This window comes from Magnolia sinica, chromosome 11 (assembly GCF_029962835.1).
Source record: "Magnolia sinica isolate HGM2019 chromosome 11, MsV1, whole genome shotgun sequence".
Classification (NCBI taxonomy): Eukaryota; Viridiplantae; Streptophyta; class Magnoliopsida; order Magnoliales; family Magnoliaceae; genus Magnolia; species Magnolia sinica.
In genome coordinates, this window is record NC_080583.1 from 76,821,721 (window position 1) to 76,845,106 (window position 23,386).

The 23,386-nt window shown below is 38.1% G+C and overlaps 1 protein-coding gene across 26 annotated transcripts; it reads right to left on the minus strand.

Moving 5' to 3' along the window:
* Positions 1-345: 345 nt before the first annotated feature.
* On the minus strand, positions 346-16,751 carry LOC131219407 (uncharacterized). 26 transcript variants are annotated; one of them, XR_009158181.1, is made up of 10 exons: positions 16,423-16,734; positions 6,422-6,595; positions 6,244-6,303; positions 5,995-6,078; positions 4,165-4,233; positions 1,401-2,052; positions 1,124-1,248; positions 984-1,046; positions 812-886; positions 346-487 (listed from the first exon to the last, which is right to left on the minus strand). XR_009158181.1 is itself a non-coding variant. In XM_058214526.1 (8 exons), the coding sequence occupies exons 2-6, from the start codon at positions 6,449-6,451 to the stop codon at positions 1,213-1,215; spliced, it is 327 nt and encodes a 108-aa protein (XP_058070509.1). In that variant the 5' UTR covers positions 6,452-6,595; positions 16,423-16,751; the 3' UTR covers positions 732-886; positions 984-1,046; positions 1,124-1,212. The 26 variants fall into 26 exon arrangements, 3 of the variants coding, with proteins under 3 accessions (XP_058070509.1, XP_058070510.1, XP_058070508.1); XR_009158178.1 differs by having other exon boundaries at positions 346-503; positions 16,423-16,733; XR_009158175.1 differs by lacking the exon at positions 346-487 and adding an exon at positions 6,765-6,832 and having other exon boundaries at positions 732-886; positions 16,423-16,737.
* Positions 16,752-23,386: the final 6,635 nt, after the last annotated feature.

The following is a 23,386-nucleotide window of genomic DNA, read 5'->3' on the forward strand; positions in this document are numbered from 1 at the left end:
ATCCAAAATATACAGTGGTGTATAAATAACAATGAGTGGGGTGGATTGGGAGCCGATTGGGTCAGGTCGGTGATGCTAAAACCGTGGGGCTCAACTTGACGTATGTGTTGTATATGATGCAATTTTACCGTATTGTAAATAGAAACACAGAGTAATGTAAAATAAAAATAAAAACAATGACTAACAACAATGCTCAACAAGAGGGACCTGATTTCATAAAAATGGAAATAATAAAATCATGCTTACAGGGCCAACTTCCTTTGTGATGTTTCTTGATACAAAAAAAAATAATAATAATAATAATAATAATAATTTAAAGAATCAAGCCAACGTTTACAATGAATAGAAAAATAAACAAAATGTGTTATGGAAGCTTGCAGCTCATACATTTTCTTGCAAAGTCATAGGTTAGAATCTCAGTCATACCATATGATTCTTGTGAGAATGTGAGTTTTGCACGCAGAGTATGTTCAGATCCACCAACAATCTGAAATATTTCACATCTGCGCTAAATCATTAGTATCATGAAACAATAAAAACACTTCAGAAATGATAAAATCAGATATGTATATTGGACCCAAGACTCTAAACTACATGATGTGGACCAACCACTGCTACTTCCAGGTCAAACAAATCCATATTGTTTCTCCCAATCAAGCATCTTATAACACCTCTAAAGTAAGAGACAGGTCCGCAATCGAGAAAAAAGTTTTTTTTTTTTTCCCGCTAGGTTCTTCCTTCTGTGCAAGATTCCAGTGTAGACAGTATGGTCTAGAAAGCATGGCAAAAGCATCCATACGGGAGTATATACCTTGTCTATTTCAAGGTCAAACAGTTGATTTAATCCAACAATGTAAACATCCATGAAAAGCGCAGGCACCAAAGCCTGCAAACATTGATTAACGAGAATCAAAACAATACAACCACACGAGATACAATCAAATGTACACATACTCAGAACTGGAAGCTGTTCATCGTGTTACCTCCAAAATTGTTCAAACATGTGGTGCAGAACATGGGATCAACAAATTGGCATAGCATATTATCTGCCAAATACAGATATCTCCTGTCATATAAAAGCATATAAAAAAGAAAAAGGAAGAAAGAGAGACACGGTTCATACCATGTCCAAGAGCTTTTCTTCTAGTCTGTGACAAAAAGTAAACAATGATTTTCTGGTAGACGCCAAATTAGAAAAGGTGACAACAAAAGTCATTGCCTGGTTTGAACAGAGAAACCAAAGCCAATCTGCATTTCGCATATGAATTGTCAAATGTCTCCATAAATGCTCCTACAACCAAAAGAAAAGAAGAAGAAAAAAAAAAAAAAAAAAATCACTCTATAGCTTCATGAAATTCAACACAACTTAGAGGCATCAATGTAAATGGTGAGTTTGTTACAACTAAGGGAGCGCCATGATATAGTCGAACAACAAAAGATAGTTTGGTGAACTTCTTGCACTCAGGGTACAATACCTGATCGGCATCTTCCACCAATTTGAAAAATTGTTGTGCTTCGGTATTAAGCCCCAGTGTAGGTCCATATTCTGTATCACTCTCTTGACCATCCGGGCACGAAACACCAAACACATCTTCCAACAATCCGTGCATATTGTCACATGGATCCGGATCATCAACTTCAACATTTGCAGTAGCAGGCATAAAAGAAGACGTACCTTCTCTATGAAAACGCCAATGGGTGTAACTCGTATTAAATCCATCACACACAATATGATCGTATGCTTCTTGTCGAGATACCCAGAAGTTATTGTTGCATTTCTTACATGGACATAGGATCCTACTTCTATTGCTTGCATTTAGAAACGCAACATCTAGGAATTTCACGGCTCTACTGAAGTATTCGTTGCTCACCCTAAACCATCCAATGAAATTGGAGGACATGTCAAAAAAATGCATCTTAACCATTGGGCCATAACAACTAGAAAGAGAAGTTAGTGAGGTACCTTGACATACGAATCCAACTCTTATCCATCACCATATTCCTCAGCTTGATGATTGACTACGAAATACAACGTAGGCCCGACAAAGCTTCCTACGAAAGATTAACTAGAATGACCCACTTGATGATTCACTATTGTCAAAGATTTAGACATCCAATAAAATCCCTAATGGTATCTCTAACTGATTGACTAAATCAGTCACTCATCTAAGACCGGATAGATTGTAATGCTTTCATGTTCGCATATAAATGCCCACACCGAAATTCCGACAGCATCTCCCTTTGTCTCTCTAGATACGTTGATCTTGCATTTTATTCTCACATCAAGTATCCACACAATGTGAGGATATTTGACATTAGAAATAAATGTAAGAAACATAACAAAAAAGAAATAAAGAGATACAACGCAGAACAAGCATGAACATTTAAATTAAAGAACCGAAAACATTTTAATCTATCCAACCTTGAATTGTCCAAACGTGGGACAATTTAAGAATTTTTATGCTTCCAAAAGCACACTATATCTATGCTTGGCCACACAGAAATTCTCAAATGGGCAACTGATTGTCTTATACTTAAACAATTCCATAATCAATCGTAATTGACATTCATCATCTAGCTAACTAATAACAAATTCAAAATCAAATCCATTAAATTAAGTGCCTTCATAGGTATAAGCATAAAATAAGATTAACAAACAAAAACAAAAAACACTGCGTATCACTTTTAGACTCAATGGGCAGATCTGGTAGTTCTACGCCAGAACCCTTGGGTTGACGTGAAAGCGGGCTCCAAAGGAGCTACTGCTCAGAGAGCATGGGTAGAGGTGTTACCTCTTCTACCAAAAGGGTTGTTGTTCTAAAGAAATCAAACTCTCTTTGAGTATATTTGCCAATCTATATTAAGGAGGTAATTATCTGTAAAATTCTCAAAAATAAATTAAGCAAGATCATGTAGCCAACCCCAAATAATTGGAATAAGGCTTAGAGGATAACGATGTTGATGATGATGTATGGTGAATTGTTAGTTCACTGAACTAAAGTAGGCGATGATTTTTAAGGTGCATGCCTTAAATGCTACTAAATAGTCAGTTCAGTTACAAGAGGTAAGGAGGAATGTTCACAATTATATCTCTTAAATAAATAAATAAAGGCCAACCATTGTATCTCTTGAAGTTGATAAAGAGCAACTTGCACAATTCATCAAGATTGCATCAGGATCAACCTCAAAGGTGAGGTTATTGGTATACCTTGTGGTTGGAGTCATTGCAAGAAATGGTCCTGCATGTCCATGCTTGCATAGGGGCTTTCTGCCAAAAGCTATGCATGACCTTTTATGACCTGTTGTGGTATATTGTATACAAAGTTTGTTCTTGTATGGAACATTGTCAATGAGAGTGGGATAAATTTGCAACTAGTCATATGACTGGTATCTAAAGGTGGAGCACCTGAGAATTACTAGAACTTTCAGCAAATGTCTGATGTGGAAACTTTAAAATTGTTTTACTATAGTTTTTTGGACAAGTTCAGCTGTTTAGACTACAAAGGCTTGAATGATGTCGCTAGTCATGAAGTAGGACTTGATACATGATAGAAGGCTGGTCTCTGAGAGACGACATGTGTGGATAGTTCTTATATGGAATATAGTGAGAGATGATCATTAAGCTTCTTATGACTGCGTCACAGATAAAGACTTTTGTCGGTTTGTCCCATGAAGTGATAGGAAATGATATCAGAATGAACTTGTTGATAAGTCTTCATTACACCTTGCACATAAAGTATGCTCTGTTCTCCTGACCAGATGTTCTTTTCTCTGAGGGCTGGCAACATGTTGTTCTTCCTTTTTTCTTTTCTTTTTTTAGCTAACCTTCCCACCAATTTATGGAAGTACACTCAAATGAAACAGATGTATTGCACCAACAAAGAAAAAACAGTATTCTACTCTTGGATGTTACTAAGGAACGATCTCTTTAGATAATCCAATATGTTGCTTGTATACTTTTACCTAGCATCATGCATCCAACTAATTCATGATATAGTGAATTACTTCAAAGTTATAAATAGTTCAAAATTCAAATTAAAAAATAAGGTTAACCGCAGCAGTCATATAGTACTGATTGGTATTAATATTCAGCATTCCAAAGAAAAACAATATGAGAAGAAAGAACAATGTTCACAACACTCTAATCATGAAAAAGAGCTATACCAAGTCTGCAATAACAAAATCTATCTCTTTGACAAAATTTTCTCTACGACGTTCCCACTCTGCAGCAGTCTGGAAAATGTAATCCAACCATATTAGGATTATGCACATGGCACGACCCTAAGAATCAAACTTATAAAGAGAAAATTGAATTGTCAATTAAACTTTCAAATCTGGTCACATGCAATGGAAAACACATCTAAAATTCATTATGTGCTTTGGCAAATGTCATCAGCACTGGTAAATGAACCATCCATCAAAAAACTGTTTCCCATCAATCAGAAAAATAAATAATGGATCGTTCATATGTTATTCTATTCAGAAGAAATTCTTTATAGATTAGAACCCAAGATAGAAACAGTGAAAGAATCAAATATTGACCGAAATTTATTTCTGAAAACTAGAAAATGTGTGGTGAAAAATCACTGCTAGAGGACCAGTTGAAAAGTGCCACCTGCTGACCAATCATATCATGGAAAGGAATGGACGGCACAGAACTTATGTAGTGGCATGAAAACATAGACAATCATGGACAACAAGACAAGCCAAGAACAACATAACCAAGAGTGATCATCAAGTATTCCATACATCTACAATCACAACCAATAGTAAATGTAAGATTAAACAACATGGTGAAAGAATAAAATCCAACAAGCCTGACTTGCAGCACCAAAGTTATAGTCCCCCAAGCTTTCCCTGCAAAGCCTTGATAAGTGATAGTGCCCCTTTGCAGCTCCTCATCCACTCATTACCAAACATGTAATATTAAAACCACAGACTGCAAAGCATCTACAGCTCTAATATTCAAAGGCATGGTCATGGATGAGGTAGCAAACTGCTATAATAAATTGCCAATCTCATATCTTTCAACATCCAGTTATTCAAAACATCACAAGTACCATAAGCTAAACTCCAAGCAACCACCATCTCACAAGATATCCAAAATAGTGAGTTCACTATCTCTTCTAATCCCCACAACACAGTAAAGGGGGGAGCCCAAAAGATCAAAAAATGCCCACGTAGAAACAAGAAACCGGGGAAAAAACCATAACCTGATTATGAAGGTACCTGAGATGTATTAGAAAAAACATTCAGCACTCTAAAAACCACAAAATCATCATAAAGCTCAAAAATTCAAAGGAATAATAACCAAAATGAGGAAAAATCACATATAACACACACATACATATACACACATCTTTCATGTTAACTATATATGATATGGACCCAAAGTTATATTTTTGACTGGTTATGGTAAGTGAATAAGGTTAATCTTTTAGATTAAGACATTTCTTTTCTTTTTCTTTTTTCCTTTTTTTTTTAAAATTAAAATTAAAATTGTATCTCTTAACTGATCTCCACAAATTTCTCCCTAGACATCCCATCTCTCTATGTATAATTTCCCCATTGTTAGTGGAATAAACATACATATATGTAATCTTATGGTTTAACATGACTCATTGGTGATCACATGGAAAAAGTTAGCTGTCTGTGAGCAATTATTTTAAGGTGCTTGTGGACTTGGTGTTATTGACATACACAGAAGAAAATTTTGAGGCGAAGAAACTACCATTCCTTGTGATATAATCATAAGTAGAATATAATACAGATATTACGAGCAGCAATGATCTATTCAGACATTCCACATGAGAGGAAGAAAGCCTTCTCTAGAGACATATTCAGCACCACACACTATTAAATTTAGCCAATGCATTCAGAAAATTCTAGCAGAATCATTAAATGATAAATTTGATACTATCTAATAAGCTTCCAGATGTCAAAATGCTAAACTTTTCCCACGGTACAACAATTAGGAGGATATATCCAACTTACATCAACATCTCTCGCTTTCGAATTCTTTGGTTTTACCAAATTAGGATTTTCGATCTCATTAACACCCTGTGTGCCTTTCTTTTTCTGCCAAACATCAGGCAGAGTTACATAAAAGAAAGAAGTGAGTACAGATAATGACAGCCAAGTGGTGCAAAATGAAATTGTCAAGTTGTAACATAAGATTCCCAAAGTAAGAAGAGACAAAGAAAAGCACAAAAGAAGCAATAATCAGAGAGACATCCCACTGACCTCAGTTTCTTCTTCAGATTCTTCTTTGTATTCCTCTTCTTCTTTGTCTTTAGCTTCTTCCTGATGGTATTAAAATTTTTGCTTAAAACCCAAATGGATAAAACAGAAGTGTAGGCAAGTCAATAACGACAAAATGAAAAACTATGTATCTAGTTTTATAGTTTCACAATCATTCGACCTCAAAGAAGCTATGATTGGCTCCTAGCATATGTACATGCCTTTTCCTATGTAGCTACTGTCAGTGATATCAACTTGGTCTGTACAAGAGAATTCTCAGATCATCTGTATGCAAGTTGGGTCTTCCCAGAATTGCCTATTGAAGCACTAGGCTCTCCCAGCGTGGAAGTAGCTCCTGATGAAAACATCACAAGCAAGGGTTAATAAAGGGTCAGTCCAAACATACATGAGCAGAAATACCAAAAGGGAAATGCACATCAGGTGGGCCACACATGCATCGAGCATTCTTCACATGTCTGCTTTTAAATTTAGTTAATTCTTTTCACATTCATGCACTAGCCTACCTGACGAGTGGACCGGCCTTAGCAAGAATCATACAAAAGACAGCTCGGGAGGGGATTATCCATTATAGCTGCTCACGCCCGAATCACAAAACAAAGGAGTCAGGTGGGGCAGACTACTCCTTACTAGTTAATTCTTCACATGATGTTTGTTTGCAAAACTGGTAAAGGGTCCAAAGTGGGTTCATGTACATCACAAGCCTAGTGTCTAGAGATGGTCTTTGGCCCGTAAGATATCAATGATTGATGCACTAACATGTATCTATAATGCCAAAAAATAATCCATACAACCAATTATGCCACAACCAAAACAAACAGCCCATGACAAGCAAGTAATCAATGCGCTAACACCAAATACAAAGCTTTCAAAAACAATCTACGCATTGCTACCCAACAACATCGAGCACTGGAATCATTATCGATTACAGACAGCGATTGAGGGCTGACGGTGAACAATAATAAAAGGTGGTTAGAACCAGTGTATCTAACGTGCAGGGACCAGCAATCATACATTGATTACCAGCTTGGTTACTAAAAACAGAGTATGGATTCCACTGAAAACAGGGTATTGATTGCAGCTATTTGCAGTTGTGAAATACTGAATGTGAAGCATGCCACAATCCTAGATGATCCAATTGCAGGTGAAGATAAAGGCATGAAATCAATCAAAACATCATAATAAATGCAGCACAATACCCTTGGTTTAAAAAAGAACAAAAAAAAAAAAAAAAGACAAAAAGGGATACCACAAGTTTTTAATCTATAATCCACAATTAGGGAATCGACACTACAAATCCCTAATTAGGGATTCAAAACTCAAAAATTCCCAATACACAAATCATTGCACAATGTTACTTGAAGGATTAAAAAATGCCAAAAAAAAAAGCCCAAATTGATATGAATAGATAAGGGGGGAGAGAGAGAGAGAGAGAGAGAGAGAGAGCTGATGTTGCAGCAGAATGCTCCTTGATGTGCGGTAGATCGAGCGGAGAGGGAGATACCTGATGTTGCAGCAAAGGGCCGAGGAGATGGAGAGAGAGGACTAGGGTTTTGAGAAAGAGTGAGAGGGAGAGGGAGAGCGAGCGGAGAGGGAAAGGGAGAGGCAGAGAGAGGGAGGGAGTCGGAGAGGGAGAGCGCGCGAGAGGGAGAGGGCCGGAGACGGAGAAGTAGAGGCAGAGAGAGAGAGAGAGTCGATGTCGTTTGATAGAGGGTTAGGGCTTTGTTTATATATATATATATATATATATAGCCCCATCAGTCGGCTAAGGCCCGTTCTCTTGTAGTGCATCCAACCTATTGATAAGGTCACACGTTCCTAGATGAAGAGAAAACATAAATATCAGGTTTATCCAATACTTATGTGGCCCACAAGAAGTTTTTAATAGTCAATCACCATTGTTTATTGTGATGTAGTGTAGGCTGATGGGATGGATGGACCACTGTTTCCTACGATGTAGATGGATGGAGGCCGACTAGCTTGGCCTCAAGATTAACAATAGGGTCCTGCCCTAGGGAACAGCTAGATGTTGTGACAAGGGACTACCGAGAATGTAGTTGGGAGTCCCCAAACTAATGCAAGTATTGTACTTACTCTCCACGAAATGCCTCGAGATGTATTGTAGGACACTTGATATCATTATACCTTTTAAATTTGGGCATCTTAAAGTTTTAAGACACCTGTATGTGAGGAAATGAAGAAAAGTCACTAGACTTTGTAGTGGAAAAATCCACACCTGGCTGCCTTTTAGAATTACTCTCCATGACAAGCAGCTACTCTTGAAATTGTTCTCTAGGTTGCTCGAGGAGCTAGACTTGAGAGGTTTTAATGCAGGGGCATTTTCACACCGGGCTTGAGTAGGGTATCCCGTGGGATGCGGGGACACACTCAGGGTGGGTGACCCCTGTGATTTGGGGCCCAGGGGGGGAGGTCTCGTGTTCGAGACTCCTCATTGGGGGTAATTAATGCACATTTCACACCGAGGTCGAGTGGGGTAGCCTATGGGGTGCGGGTACATACTCGGGGTGGGCGGCCCGTGTGAGGTGGTACCCATGTGATTTGAGGCCCACGAGGTGGGTTCAGCCGAGGTCCTAACCCATGCGATGTGGGGCCTGAGCTATGAGTTAAAGGGATTAATTCGCCATACTTTAACAGTTCGAGCTTTTAGAGCAAGTGGTTAATTGTCCTGCATCAGGTTTTGACTCCTGCTATAATTGGATTACTTATTCTTCGTGGTAGTCAATCTTCTACTTCTACTATTAGTGTAGGAGAGGTTGGAATATTTGAATATTGCTCCCATTAGAGAAATATACAAGGCTAGACTCTTATAAAGGAGAGGATGTAATTGAAAAGGATTCCCGCTTGTGGGAAAAAGGCTTAAATTGCACCCATTACTAGAGTTTAGGTTTAGGGTTAGGGGAATGTGAGATTAGAATTTCACAGCTCGAGTCAAGCCTTAACAGAAAGTTCTACAGAACCTTCTATGGGGATGTTTGGTACATGGACTTTGATGGGATTAGGTGGGATGGAATTGCATTTGCTCCCATGTGGGATTTCTGGATATCCACTACACATGTGGGCCCTACATCGATGCATGTGTTTTATCCATGCCGTCCATCCATATATGCCTTTTACACGTGACATTCTAGTTATATTCATGTACAAGTGACCAATATCTATTGTGAATTTAATTCATTGATTAAAGTTCCATAGTACACAAACAATTTTTTTTTGTTTTCAATCTAGTGTTTTTCTCATAACAAGAATTTTATTCCAAACATGGGGATTGGATAGCCAAAATACTAGACGCGGATTGCGTCCTACCCCTGCTCGTCTTCAGTTGGGAATGTGCAGGGGCTCCGAGTGGCCACCGTGATGTATGGGTTTTATCCACACTGTTCATCCATTTTTCAGTGTCATTTCAGGAATTAGACCCCAAACTAAGGCAGATTCAAGAGATTGGTGGACCACACAGTGAGATTTAAACTTTTACCATTGAAAACTTCTTAGGGGGCACAAAAGTTATGAATCGAGCTAATATTTATGTTTTCCCTTCATGCAAGTCTACATAACTTTATGAATATTTTGGATGGAAAATAAACATTGCAGTGGGCCTAAGAGAGTTTCAACGGTGAGCATCCCTATCACTGCTACTTCTTGTGGTGTGGTCCACTTGAGACTTGGATCTTCCTAAATTTTGGTCCTATTCTATAAAATTCCACAGAGAAATGGATGAACATCACAGTGGCCCTATGAGAGTTTCAACAGTGAGCATCCTTATCACTACTACTTCCTGTGGTTTGGTCCACTTGAGACTTGGATCTTTCTAAAATTTGGTCCTATTCTATAAAATTCAATGGAGAAATGAATGAACAGTGTGGATAAAACCCATACATCACCATGGCCACTGAGAGCCCCTGCCTGTTCCCAGCTGAAGACGGTGGGGGTTAAGACGGAATCCGCATTCAAAAATACCATGGCATTTCAGATAAACAATCATTGTGCAGTAATGGTGTTAATCCCATCTAATGCAATTCCATACCATTTAATCCCACGGACCAAACAGGTAACATGGATTCAAATCAAGCACTTAGAAGGCACTCCGGCAGTTTGATGTATGTTATGATCTTTACGAGATCGGATATTTGACATGCAGTCAGTATTGTAAGCAGATACATGTCAAACTCCGGCAAGCAATATTGGAAAGCAGTGAAATGGTTACTTCGTTAATTACGAAGTATAACGGAATAAATCTTAACAATCGAAAAATCAGAGGAAAAATTGATAGGCTATGTAGACGTCGATTACGTAAGAAATGTGAACAATAGGAGGTCGACTTTCGGTTACTCATTTATATTAGTGGGTGGAGTGGTCAATTGGATGTCGAAGTTCAGTCTGTGGTTTCTCTTTCCATAATTGAAGTTAAGCGTATGACAATGACGAAAACATTCAAGGAATGTGTTTGGTTTTGGTTACGATGAATGATGAAGGAACTTAGGCTTCAACAGGAAGCTGTGCCGGTTAATTGTTACAGCAAAAGTGCGAACAATATGGTGAAGAATTTGGTTTACCATTCTAGAACTAAACATATTGATGTTCATCATTTTATCTGTCAACCGTTGGGTATTTGATGAAGGCAGTGTCACTCTCGAGAAGGTCCACACGAGCGTGAATTCGGTGGATACATACATACATATATATATATATACATATATATATATATATATATATATATATATATATATATATATATATATATATATATATGCTTACGAAGGTAGTTCCCTCAGAGAAGTTCCGATTCTATTTTATTTCTCTTTAGTCTGGCAAAAGGCTAATGAAGACGGAGTGTGCACGAAAGCAACGGTGATGGTGAAGCTATAATAGAGGCAATTAAAGAGATGGAGTTGTGGTTCATGATGATTGAAGACATGGTGGAGATTTTTGTCAAATGTCTTCAAATTGTACATGAAACAGGGGTTCGGTCAATCGATTGAGTGAGCCTAAATTATACAAATTGTTCTCCGGACAGTTTCGATTGGTTGAATATGTGGAGTTCAATCGATCGAGGATTGCTCGATCGGTGTCGATCGATCAATGCTTAGATCAATGTCAAGCACAATTTTGCATAATTGCGTAATCAGTTTCCTATTTCGAGTGTTATGCTATATATATGAGTGTAATTGTGGGATTGAGGTATTCTAATAAGGGCTAAGTTGTTTTTAGAGTTTAGAGAGGAGAAAAACGAGGGTTTTCTAAATTGTAAGTTCATCCATCTTATGTACTTTTCATTTTCATAGTGATTATTGTCTCTTTGTGCCGTAATTTTTTCCCCGTAAGGGTTTTTCCACGTAAATTTCATGTGTCCTTTATGCATGCTTTGTTGCATTTATCTTTCAATTGTTCGATTCGGATTTGAGGGTTTGCTTCCACAATTCCCCAATACCCTACACCAGCATATTGCCGGCTTTATATAGGACCTTCAAATCATGAATATTTTAGGACCGGCCATAATTAACTGTAAAACTCATTAGATCAATGGTTGGATCGCCCACCATGATAGAATATCCAGTACCTATAGTCCCACTGTATCTTATGACATGGAACATTACATTCAAATCAATAGAAAACCTACTCTTCCAAACCAACACAAAACACAAAATCTTTCATTGAAATCAGTAGAAAAATATCAATGTACATTGAATACACAAAAGATAGAATCAAATGAGAAGGAAGATACAGACATGTTTGGAACCGGAAGAGAAATGTCATATTTCTCTGATCCGATGTCAAATCAGAAGTGATTACATTGTGAAAACTATAATTTATTTATTTCAATACACACAAGATGAGAAAGAACTGTAGAGATATTAATAAATAAATAATCTAATTTAAGGAGACTATCCTGATCTATTCTAAGAATATTTTCTTCCCGTGGCCCATCTAAGGATAGTTCTGCAACACCAAGGAACAGTGAGGATAAGGATGTCCCACCATAGAAACCATCCTGGGGGTACTGTTTTTTATATGCCTTCCAACAAGGAACAGTGAGGAGATGTATTGCTTGACAATTTGGGCTTGCAATCGATCAGGATGGTGTAAAGGCTGACAGAAGTTTTGTATTTTGCGTCATTAGTGCTCTCTTAGCTTCTTCTCCTAAGCTGACATTTATATCAAATTGCATTTGCATTGGAGTTTGTATCTATAACTTGTCTGTTTTCCAGGCTTTGCAATAGAATCTGAGTGTGTGGGCTGCGGATGGTGGCATGTTCCATGCTAGAGCAAGGTCAGAAATACAAATGTATGGGTGAAGGTATGCAGAGTCTCCATGTGTTGCTCTACCCATTGTATGGTGGCCCCATACACCCCTGTCCATTGTTTTGTCCAGAGATCATGGTCGTCCGTTTGGTGTGGTGTGGATGTGATGCTGATCTTTTTAGTTATTTTATTAGTTTTGGGGCATCTATAGCAGCAGATGTTTGGGCTGCATTTCTAGTTGTTGTGGAAGCATGGGAGTTGTGTTGGGTTGGCTCTGTCCCCTCTTGCACACTAAATGCAATGTAAGAATTCTATAAGGTGGGGCTTGTTGATCAACGGTCAGGATTGCCCCAAGGGTTAGATAGTGTGATTGGGAGTAACAGTGGACCCCACTCAAATGTGATTCATCTAAAATCGTGCAAGGGGTGGTGCGCTACAACTATGTGACAAATTCATGTAGAGCCTAAGGGAGAGGAGTTTCAATGGTTCCAAGCTTCTCAACCCACACTCCTCACTTTACACCCTTTAGAGAAGCAATGGAACAAGGAAATAACTAATGTTGTATGTAGGCTTTCGAATCCAGTCCTATTTATATAACTTTGGAGGGTTGAGGTCCTTGCAGAGTTTGGAACCCATCAAAACTCTTCTCCTTAGGCTCCATATGAATTTGTCAAATCCTAGTCACTACCCCTTACACGATTTTAGATTAATCACAACTGAGTGGGATCCACTGGTACTCCCGATCACACTATCCAACCTTTAGGGAAATCCAGACCGTTGATCAACAAGGCCCACCTTGTAAAATTCTTTCATGAATCTATTTGCTATGTCAACTGAGGGCATATATTTTCTTTTTTGTTGCAGCCATTATGCCCAGCCCTTAAGGTGGACCCCCTCATAATGGTGGTTGTGTGAAATTTTGTAGAGATCTATTTTGACACTTGTATATAGAGTGTAGCGGCAGGTCAATTACAAGTCCCAAGAACAATTACAGTTCAATAATAGGTCTCAGAACGATTGTGGTGCGATTAGAGGTCCAGAGAATGATTACAGTACAATTATAGATCCGGGAAATGATTACAATCCAATTAGAGGTCCCAAGAAAGATTACAGTCCGATAATAGGTCTCAGTAGTATGACACTGTTGTTTTTTGAGGGGAGCTGGTAGAATTTGCATGTTAGTGGCCTAGGAGATAACCCTTGATAAACTTCTTCCGGGATGGATGGTGTGTGCTGCTCTTGTATTGGCAATTTTGTTGTCTGTACATCCGTGCGGTCTCTGTTGTGAGGGTGGTAGTGTTTGTGACTTGGATTAGTAATGTCTGTGCTTGTATATGGCCCTCTATCTACTTGAAGTCTTAATTATCATGGAAAGAAGAAAGAAAGATACAAAGATCAGGTGTTCAGTTGGTTGTTGTTGGGTCTATCTCACGGCTTGAAAATTGGGTGATGCTAGATTCTCGAATGTCTTGGAAATTTGGTTAGCAAGTTCAAAATAAACCAAGGGACTGAGGTCATTCTATGTGGAGCGAAGTGGCTGCTAAGCAAGTGTTTCACACCCTCCAGCTTTTTCGCGTCCTACAGACTAACTAATGCCATCGGTGGGAAGGATTAGCAATGTATAGAAGGTTGGCTGTGTTTGCAAACACTGGTCTTTGCTGATGGAGTACTAATGGACCTGTGGTGATGTTGGTTTTTGTTGCTGCCTTAGCCCTCAGTGCAATAAATAAGGGTCTTGATGGGTTTGAAGAGGAGATGTTAGCAGCTTTATGTGATCAGTAGAGACTGATGGAGTTGGGAATGGTTTGTGGCTATGTTTGATTGCTATAAGGTCTATTATTACAAGATGTCTCTAAGATATATAATAAATTTGTTTTAATCAACAAAGTTATAGGTGGAGATATATAGTAATTTTGTTTTAATTAACAAAGTTATAGGTGGTGAGCTTGTAATTTTCCTTATAACAAACAAAAACAAAAAAAAAAACCAACTTTATTCAGGATTTTACATTGTTCCTATAGTGTGGCCCACCTGAGATTTGGATCAGCAGCTTTCTTTTAAAAAACGGTGAAAATATGGTGTAAAAACTGATGGATGGAATGGATAGGCACACAAGCATCATAGTAAGCGTAGGCGATTTATGTGATTTATGTTGTTAATGGATGTTCATGGGGATGGAAGCTTTAAAATAGAAATAACAATCATGGGCCAGCATCATCAACAATGACCATGTATGCATGTCATGATGTGCTATAGATAGGCAAGGGACTGGAGGCTCTAAATTTTGAGCTGACGGCCGTAGGAGAAGCAACTGGTTGCAACCCCTGAGCCCATCTTGCAGCAAGCCAAAAGTGTCAACTTGATCCTATTTTGCTAAGAGCAATGAGAGAAGGGAAACACAAACAATAGAGAGCAACCCATCCAACCAGCCAACCTGAGGAATTGAACACAACCATAACCACAACAAACACTTAGCTTTGACCAGATTCTTCCATCAATCTCATGGCCCTTGCTTAACTCCTTGTTCCATAAACTAGCCACTAGTTGAATGGATCAGACGACAAACGCAGAACACGCGAGAGCCCGACCTGGAGGAATGAATAGTTCCCTGGTGCCTCGGCTAGCCAGCGAGCAAGGACTAGCTGAAAAGCCATGTGACCCATCATCACTATCCATAAGCGTTAATGCATGCATGATAATGGAGGGGCATTTTCACACCAGCTCGAGTAGGGTGGCATGTGGGATGCAAGGGCACACTCAGGGTGGGCGGCCCATGTGAGGCGGGTGGCTCGTGTAAGGCGGAACCCATGTAATGTGAAGCCCATGAGGAGGTTCGGCCGAGGGCCTAACTCATGGGATGTGGGGCCTGGGCTATAAGATTAAGGGATTGATTTGCCATGATTTATCAGTTCGAGTTTTAAGAGCAAGTGGTTAGTTGTCCATAGGATGTAGGGCCTAGGTTATGAGATAAAGGGATTGATTCACCGAAGACCTAACCAATTGTGCAATGGATGAGTATGAGGATGGAATCTATAAAATAGGAATAACAATCGGTGCCCATCGCCCCCACCCCCACCATCACCACCATCATCAAACGCAACTTTCCTATAACCCGGAGTTACAAGAATCCATTGCAACCCCAATTTTTGTGGGGCCTACCATGATATCCATGTGACATCTACTCTGTCCATCCGCTTTGACAACTCATTTTAGGACATGACCCCGAAAATGAGGCAGACCCAAAACTCAAGTAAGCCACACCACAAGAAACAGTGAGGATCGAAACACCCACTATTGAAACCTTCCTGGGGCCGACACGGTAAGTTCATATGCCATCCAACCTGTTCATGAGGTTATTCCCACCGGGACAAAGCAAAAAGAAAAATACCAACCTGATCCAAAATTCCTTTAGCCCCCAAAAATCTTTCAGTGGTGGGCATTCAATTCCCACTCTTTCTTGTAATGTAGCCCACTTGAGCTTTGAATCTGTTGCACCCCCATGCCCTTATCCAATAATTAATTTAAATTTAAATTTAATCAATTTCCTATCTATATGAGTTAGTAGAGATTTGCTATGCATTTATTTCTTCTCAGGAATGAATTAAATGAAGAGTTGCATTCTACCATTAACCCATGTTTTAGACCCTATAAGAATCTACCTGATTTTTGAGAAATCACCCTAACATGAACTGGCTCAAACGATGAACGGAGTGGATATAACAAAAACATCATGGTGGGCCCCCAAGAAGGTTTGGATGTACGAATACATGTTATATGGTGGTATTGATGGGCATGGAGATGTAAGCTTGAAAAATAGGAATAACCCATCATCATCAACATCACCATCAAGCAAGACCATGTTACACATGCATGTTATGGATGTATGGGGGATATGGATGTACGTACCTACGTAGAGCGTGTTCTTCTGCACTTGCAGATTCATCCTTCAATCTTCTCTTCCCTTCTGTTCTCTTTGCTTCGCTTCTCCTCTTTTGTATCCGATGAGCTGTATGATACTCGGGCTGTGTATGACGCTTGATACGCAGGCAGGCACTCAGAATTTCTAAACGTAGCATATATTAATCAAATAAACCGACTAGATTGTGCGGTCCACTATCTCCAAGTCAGGATCCTATGATCAGATTGGTTGGATAATCTTAAGGCCTGATTTGTGGATATTTGTTTGTGGAAATAGACGGTTGGATATTTCTCATTTTCAACTGTCCAATAAATATTCATTAATCTGATATTCACGTTATTAAATAAGATTATATTTTGGTTCATGATATATCTACACTGGTTTCCTTAATTTAGACGGTTTAATTTGATTAATTATACGCCATGTGCCTAACTTTTAGGTAATTTCTAAGTGCCTGTGTATCATCCAACATGCTCTGCCAGAGTATTGAAGTTTCTCTCTGGGGCTGGCTCCACCAGGACCTGTACGCATCATCCAAAATAATCTGCCAGAGTAATTTCCAAGTGACTGCGTATCATCGCCACTGTTTCTTATGGTATGGTCCTAACTGATCTACTTGAGTTTTGGGATAATGCCCTAAAATGATAGACGGTGTGGATACATAATACATACATCAAGGCGGGCCCCACCGTAATGGACACTGTGTCTAGGGCGGGGTCGGGGTCTAACCTAATCAGCTTTACGCTGAGGTGGACCATACTTACATAGAATAGTGGTGATTGAATGTCCTACTATTAAAAGGTTTTTAGGCCCACTATAATATTTATTTATCATCCGACCTGTAGATAAGGTCATGTAGGCTGAGAATAGGGAAAATAAATAAATCAGCTTAGATCCAAAACTTCTGTGATTCATTAATGGTTAATCAACTCTATTTTGTATAGTATAGCTCACTTGAGCTTTGGATCTACCTCATTTTTAGGATCTTGGTCAAACTCAGTCTAAACTTTTCTTTCTTTTTCAACCAATATTCAAACCTAGCCTAACATTCGACAAGCCGAAATAGTCTAACTTGGGCCCAGCCCAAGCTTAATTATAACCATTCTCAAAAAGAGAGAGGAGGGAGGATAGGTGGGTTTTTAAATTTTCAATATTATGAAGAAGGTGAGAAGTTGAATTGCTGGGTATTTTTATTTTAAAACTTTTTTAAGAGGGAGTGAAATTTCAATTGTGTGAGGGGAGAGAAAAGAGATGTGGCTGGTTTCTGAATTTTGCAAATTTTTGAAGAGGAAAGATATTTTATATTTTAAATTCTAACTGCGAGATGGTGGACGGGTTGGGGGGCTGTGGGCTTTAGACATGTAAGTCCAAGGCCGGCACAATTGTGAATCGGGCTATATTTTTAAGCTTGAGCCTACCCTGCGGGGTTGATACTCCAGCCCAAGCCCGGCCCAAAATCCTGTTAGGCCAATGTAGCCCATCCAGTTCTCAGCATTCCTTCCACTAGAAATTCAAATTCCCAAACTGATTATATCCTGCCCCACCTGGACCATAATCTGTCCACGTAAGGCTCTGCGAGCGTATGGCTTTTATCCATGCTGTTAATCCATTTTCATATGATTTTAGAATATGAATCATAAAATGAGGTAGATTTAAGGCTCAAGTGGACTACACAGTGGGGATTGAACTCCCACCATTAAAAACTTATGGAAGTTTTAGATTAATATGATATATGTGTTTTCCTTCATCTAAGTCTATATGACCTTATAGACAGGTTAGACATCAAATAAACATCAAGGTGGCCATAGGAAGGTTTCAACGATGAGTTTCATTGTCACCGTGTTCTTCCCATGGTGCAATCCACTTGAACATTGGACCTACTTTTCTTTTAAACTTGTATTCTAAAATGATTTGAAAAAAAAAAAAAAAAATAGATGAACAATATAGATAAAATCTATACATCATGGTGGGCCCCACAAAGCCCTGCATGAATGCATGGATTAAGCATTTAAAATGTTCATGTGGGACATGGATGCAATTTCCTTCCACAATTTTATAGCAAATAATTAATGCTAAAAAAGAGTTAAAAACATGATGATTCACATTACTTGCATCATTTCAACACAATCCCTAAATAAATGAGTCAGAGAAACAGGGTTGCTTGTGGTTTTGAATATCCAAGTACAGGCTCCGTTTTTAAAGTGCAGAAAACGGTCCAAATCCGACAAACAAATAATCCATTTCCACATAAGTCATGACATTCTAATTAATCAATCTTTTGGGAGATGACCAATCTACAGTGGGTCCTACCCTTTGAGCGGTTCAGATTTTTAGTACATGCAATCTACAGTGGGTCCTACCTTTTGGATTGGGAGATGACCAATCCAACAAACATTATTTTTGCTACTTACAACAGTAGATAAGTAACTTATTTAAGATAAGTAAGTTTGGTTTAAGATTAATTATAAGCAACTTTTTTACTTAAAGTTACTAAATCACTTTACTTAATAAGTAGAAATCAAGATAAGTTACTTGAGGCATAAGTAGCTTATCTTAAGTAACTTATGATTCAAACGCCTCCTAAGGGTCCGTTTGGATACCACCAAATAAGTTATTTTTTCTACTTATAATAGTAGATAAGCAATTTATTTGAGATAAGTAAGTTTGGTTTAAAATTAATTATAAGTAACTTTTTTTTACATAAAGTTACTTAATCACTTCAACTTAATAAGTAGAAACCAATTGATAAGTTACTAGAGGCATAAGTAGCTTATCTTAAGTAACTTATGATTCAAATGCCTCCTAAGGGTCCCTTTGGATACCACCAAATAAGTTATTTTTTCTAGTTACAACAGTAGATAAGTAATTTATTTGAGATGAGTAAGTTTGGTTTAAGATTAATTATAAGTAACTTTTTTACATAAAGTTACTTAATCACTTCAACTTAATAAGTAGAAACCAATTGATAAGTTACTTGAGGCACAAGTAGCTTATCTTAAGTAACTTATGATTCAAAGGCCTCCTAAGGGTCTGTTTGGATATCACCAAATAAGTTACTTTTTCTACCTACAATAATAAATAAGTAATTTATTTGAGATACGTAAATTTAGTTTAAGATTAATTATAAGTAACTTTTTTACTTAAAGTTAATCACTTTAACTTAAATCATTAGAAACCAAGTCAAGTTACTTGAGCCATGAGTGCTTATCTTAAGTAACTTAAGATCCAAACGCCCTTAGGGCCCATTTGAATGGTAAATTGCTTAAGACAAGTTACTTACTTAAGCTATTCATGCCTCAAGTAACTTATCTTAGTTATGATAAGTTACTTATACCACAAGTAACTTATCTTAGTTTATACTTATTAAGAACATAAATATGTTTAGTAAACAACCTACGTATCAACTTTTCCTTTCTTTGGTCTCTCATAAACATTTCATTTCTTCAGTAACTTAAGAAAAATAGAAAAGCTAATTGAAGTAATTAAGTAATTTCAAATAAAAAAAAAGTTACTTATCACTAATTATAAGCCAAACTTACTTATCTGAAATACTTATCTACTCCTGTAAGTTGAAAAAGTAACTTATTTGACAAAAGTTTGTTTTATGATTAATTATAAGTAAATTTTTTAACTTGAAAGTTACTTAATTACTTCAACTTAATAAGTAACTTATTTGAGATAAGCTACTTGAGGATTGCATGATGACCTACATCAAGGTGGGCCTCACATAAAATAGGCCCACATTAAAGGTCAGCCCCAAATGGCCTACATTCAAGGCAGGGCTTGCATGATGGACGGCTCACTTCGAAGGTGGCCCCATAGTGAATGGTCCACATGCATTATAAGTCTATATTCCTCAGCATTATCCTGAGGACTACACAAAAACAACCATTCTATCAGCAGCTCTCCCTCCTCTGTCAAATTCCAATCGAGGATTACAAAGGAGGTGAGAAACCACCATCATCGAGACCACTTCATGGGTTGTCTTCTTTTCCATGCTTACTTTCCCAAATCTTCTCTTTTCTTCGGTGATATTTGGGATAAGGTGAAATGTGCTTTGCCACGTGATGGCAAAGGCAAGGTCATTTTCATTGCTCATAGCTTCTCCAATGAATGAGAGATGCTGCTTACACAAACTCAAGCCATTATCTAATGAATTGGTGTGGGAACTCTTTAGAAAAGAAGCATTTATGAACAAAAACTTTCAGAGAACTTTCCCCGAACATTTGAAAGACGCGGCAAAAGCCATAGCGGGAAGATGCAAAGGTTTACCAAAGTGGAATAATGTGCTCAAGGATCTTCATTGGAGCCACAATCAAGATCTTGCAAGACTAAATCAAGTCCTGCTTACAAGTTACAACCATTTACCTCCTGAGCTCAAATATTGTTTATTGTACTGTGCTCTATTTCCCAAGGATCGCGAAATTAAGAGACAAGCTGATTCGTATGTGGGTGGCAAAGGACATGATGAGGTCGATCACTATCTTCCTCAAGGATAACTACTCTGAATCTATGGAGCTTCTCTAGATTCCTCATAAAGATTCCTCAAATCCAAGAAGGATAAAAATAAAAATAATTTCTAATTATTCGAAATAAATTGATTAATGATAAGAAAAAAATGAAATTACAATTTTAATCCTTTAAACAGTGAACTCAAACCGAGGACAGAGTTTCATACTCAAAACTCCAACTCAAACTCCCTAAAAACGTTACTTATTATAAATGGTAAACTTACTATTTATAGATGGTCATGATTCCTACTAGACTTCATGATTTTTGGTTAAAAATAGTACGTGTCTATTTTGGCCTAACCACGTTATTCTCCTAATTTTTAAAGTCCTTTTCATTTTGGACAGGACTCCTAAAACTCAAAGGATCAAGAGTTATGATCAAATTAAAAGTAACTATTTATAATAAAAATGAAAATAAAATGGACTTTTGACCGTAGATCTGATGGAATCTCACAAATCCGGCATGGGAAAACCAGCATAGTGGGGTTGGTTGGCTAAAGTAGCTTCTCCTACCCCAAAATCATATATAATATATCGAAAAAATCATTTCGGTTTGCGAGATATGACTGTTTTAAAGTTCTGACGGTCCTGATCACCTCCACATCTGATCAGGCCTTTTCTGATCCATCTTGGCCATGAAAGTGTCCACGACCCACTCTATATCAAACTAATGGATAGAAACCTGATACTACCTGTGTTTGATGAGTATGAAGGGGAAATCACAACGTGCCAATTGCACGAAGTCATGCCAGACATTGATATTTACATGTTTAAGAAGGAAGAATTTAGAGCAATCCTAACAAACCTAGAAGATAATTCCAAACAAAAATGACGTCGCTTGGCGATTCAAAACAATGCAAATGACATTCTAGGAAGCACAGTTGAATTGAATCCTGGATCGTTGCTCTCGTGTTTAATGAAAATGAGTTTTCCTCTCCCACTTTGGGCAGAATGTTGTCTGAATTTAAATTTATGAGAGCATTAGATCTCAAAGGCATTAAAATCCAGGGCTTGCCAAATGAAGTGGGCAACATGATTCTAAGCAAGGAGATGATGTAGAGCAGGTCGGGTATACCTTCATGGAAAAGATGGATCAGAGAAGGCCCGATCGCAGGTAGAAATGATTCGGACCGTCAAGACTTTAAACCAGTTGTATCTTGCAAACACCGGGACGAGTTTTTTGACATATTATATATGATTTTGGGTAGGAGAACCTACTCAAACCAACCAAGCCGCTATGCCGGGTTGCCCACACCGGATTTGCGAGATTCCATTAGATTGACTGTCAAAAGTCCTATTTATTTTCATTTTAATTATAAGTAGTAAGTTTTAGTTAGAATATAACTTTTGATCCTTTGAGTTGTAGAAGTCACGCCCAACATGAAAAGGGCTTAGAAAAGTTAGGAGAATAACATGGTTGGGCCAAATTGGATACTTACTAATTTTGGCCGAAAACCATAAAGTCTAATAGGAATAGAGGTCATTTATAAATAATAAGTTTACTATTTATAGTAAGTCACGTCTTTAGAGTGTTTGAGTTGGAGTCCAAGTCTAAAAATCCGTCCCACATTTGAGTTCATTATTTAAATGGTTGTAATTTCATTTTTTTTTTATCATCAATCAAATTATTTCAAATTTAGTAAGAATTATTCATGCTTTTTATTCCTCGTGGACTCGAGAAAGCTCCGTGAGGAGTCCAAAGAGCTCCGTGGATTCGCAGTAGATATCCCTTAAGGCAGATGGTGATTGACCTCATCACGTCCCTCCCAGTGTCAGGAGATCACATATTAAGAAGCTCCCAACTTCATTAAAGAGACTACACAACTTATGGATGTTAGAGATTTTGATGTGAAAAGATTGCCCAATAGGATTGTGAAGCTAGTGCAATTGAGACAGCTTCTCTTTGTTAATCGTCAAGGCGATCTCAAGTTCCTTGAGATGCCGAGGGGAAAGAGTAACTTACGTTGCATCCAAACATTATCAGGTGCATTAGTTGATGGACTTTCAAAATGGATGTTGGTTATGAAAATGAATAACTCCGGTTACAAGCATTCTCAAATCCACCACAATCACTTGAGAAACTATATTTGGAAGGCCTCACGAGATAGTTTCCTCAGTGGGTTGTGCTCTTGCCAAAGGGCAGGGCATAAACATCCGCGACCCGCTCTACATCACTCTTATTCATCAGATGCCCCCTTGGCTCAGATAGGCTTCTTGAATTCCTGTTAGCAGCTTCTTATTCTGGCACAACAGGGTTGGGCCTGCTTGTTTGTTTCAAGTGGCTGGTTTGGTGAAAGAAGCTCAAGTGGTTGGTTTGCAATTTTGGTGGAAGGCTTTTTCAAGTGGATGGTTTGAAGCAAAAGATGTTTTTAGGTTCTTTTCTTGGGCTTTGTTAAAGTAGATTAATCTAGTATTACTAGACTAAGCTATTTCCTTTTAT

Bases quoted from the DNA above. Each gene is read 5' to 3' on its own strand.
- LOC131219407 (XM_058214525.1), bottom strand. From the start codon at position 6,451: ATGCTAGGAGCCAATCATAGCTTCTTTGAG. The intron at 6,079-6,243 runs GTCAGTGGGATG...GATGTTTGGCAG, and splicing joins AATCTGAAGAAGAAACTGAG to AAAAAGAAAGGCACACAGGG. The intron at 1,292-5,994 runs GTAAGTTGGATA...TTTTGGTTGTAG, and splicing joins CGAAAGCGAGAGATGTTGAT to GAGCATTTATGGAGACATTT.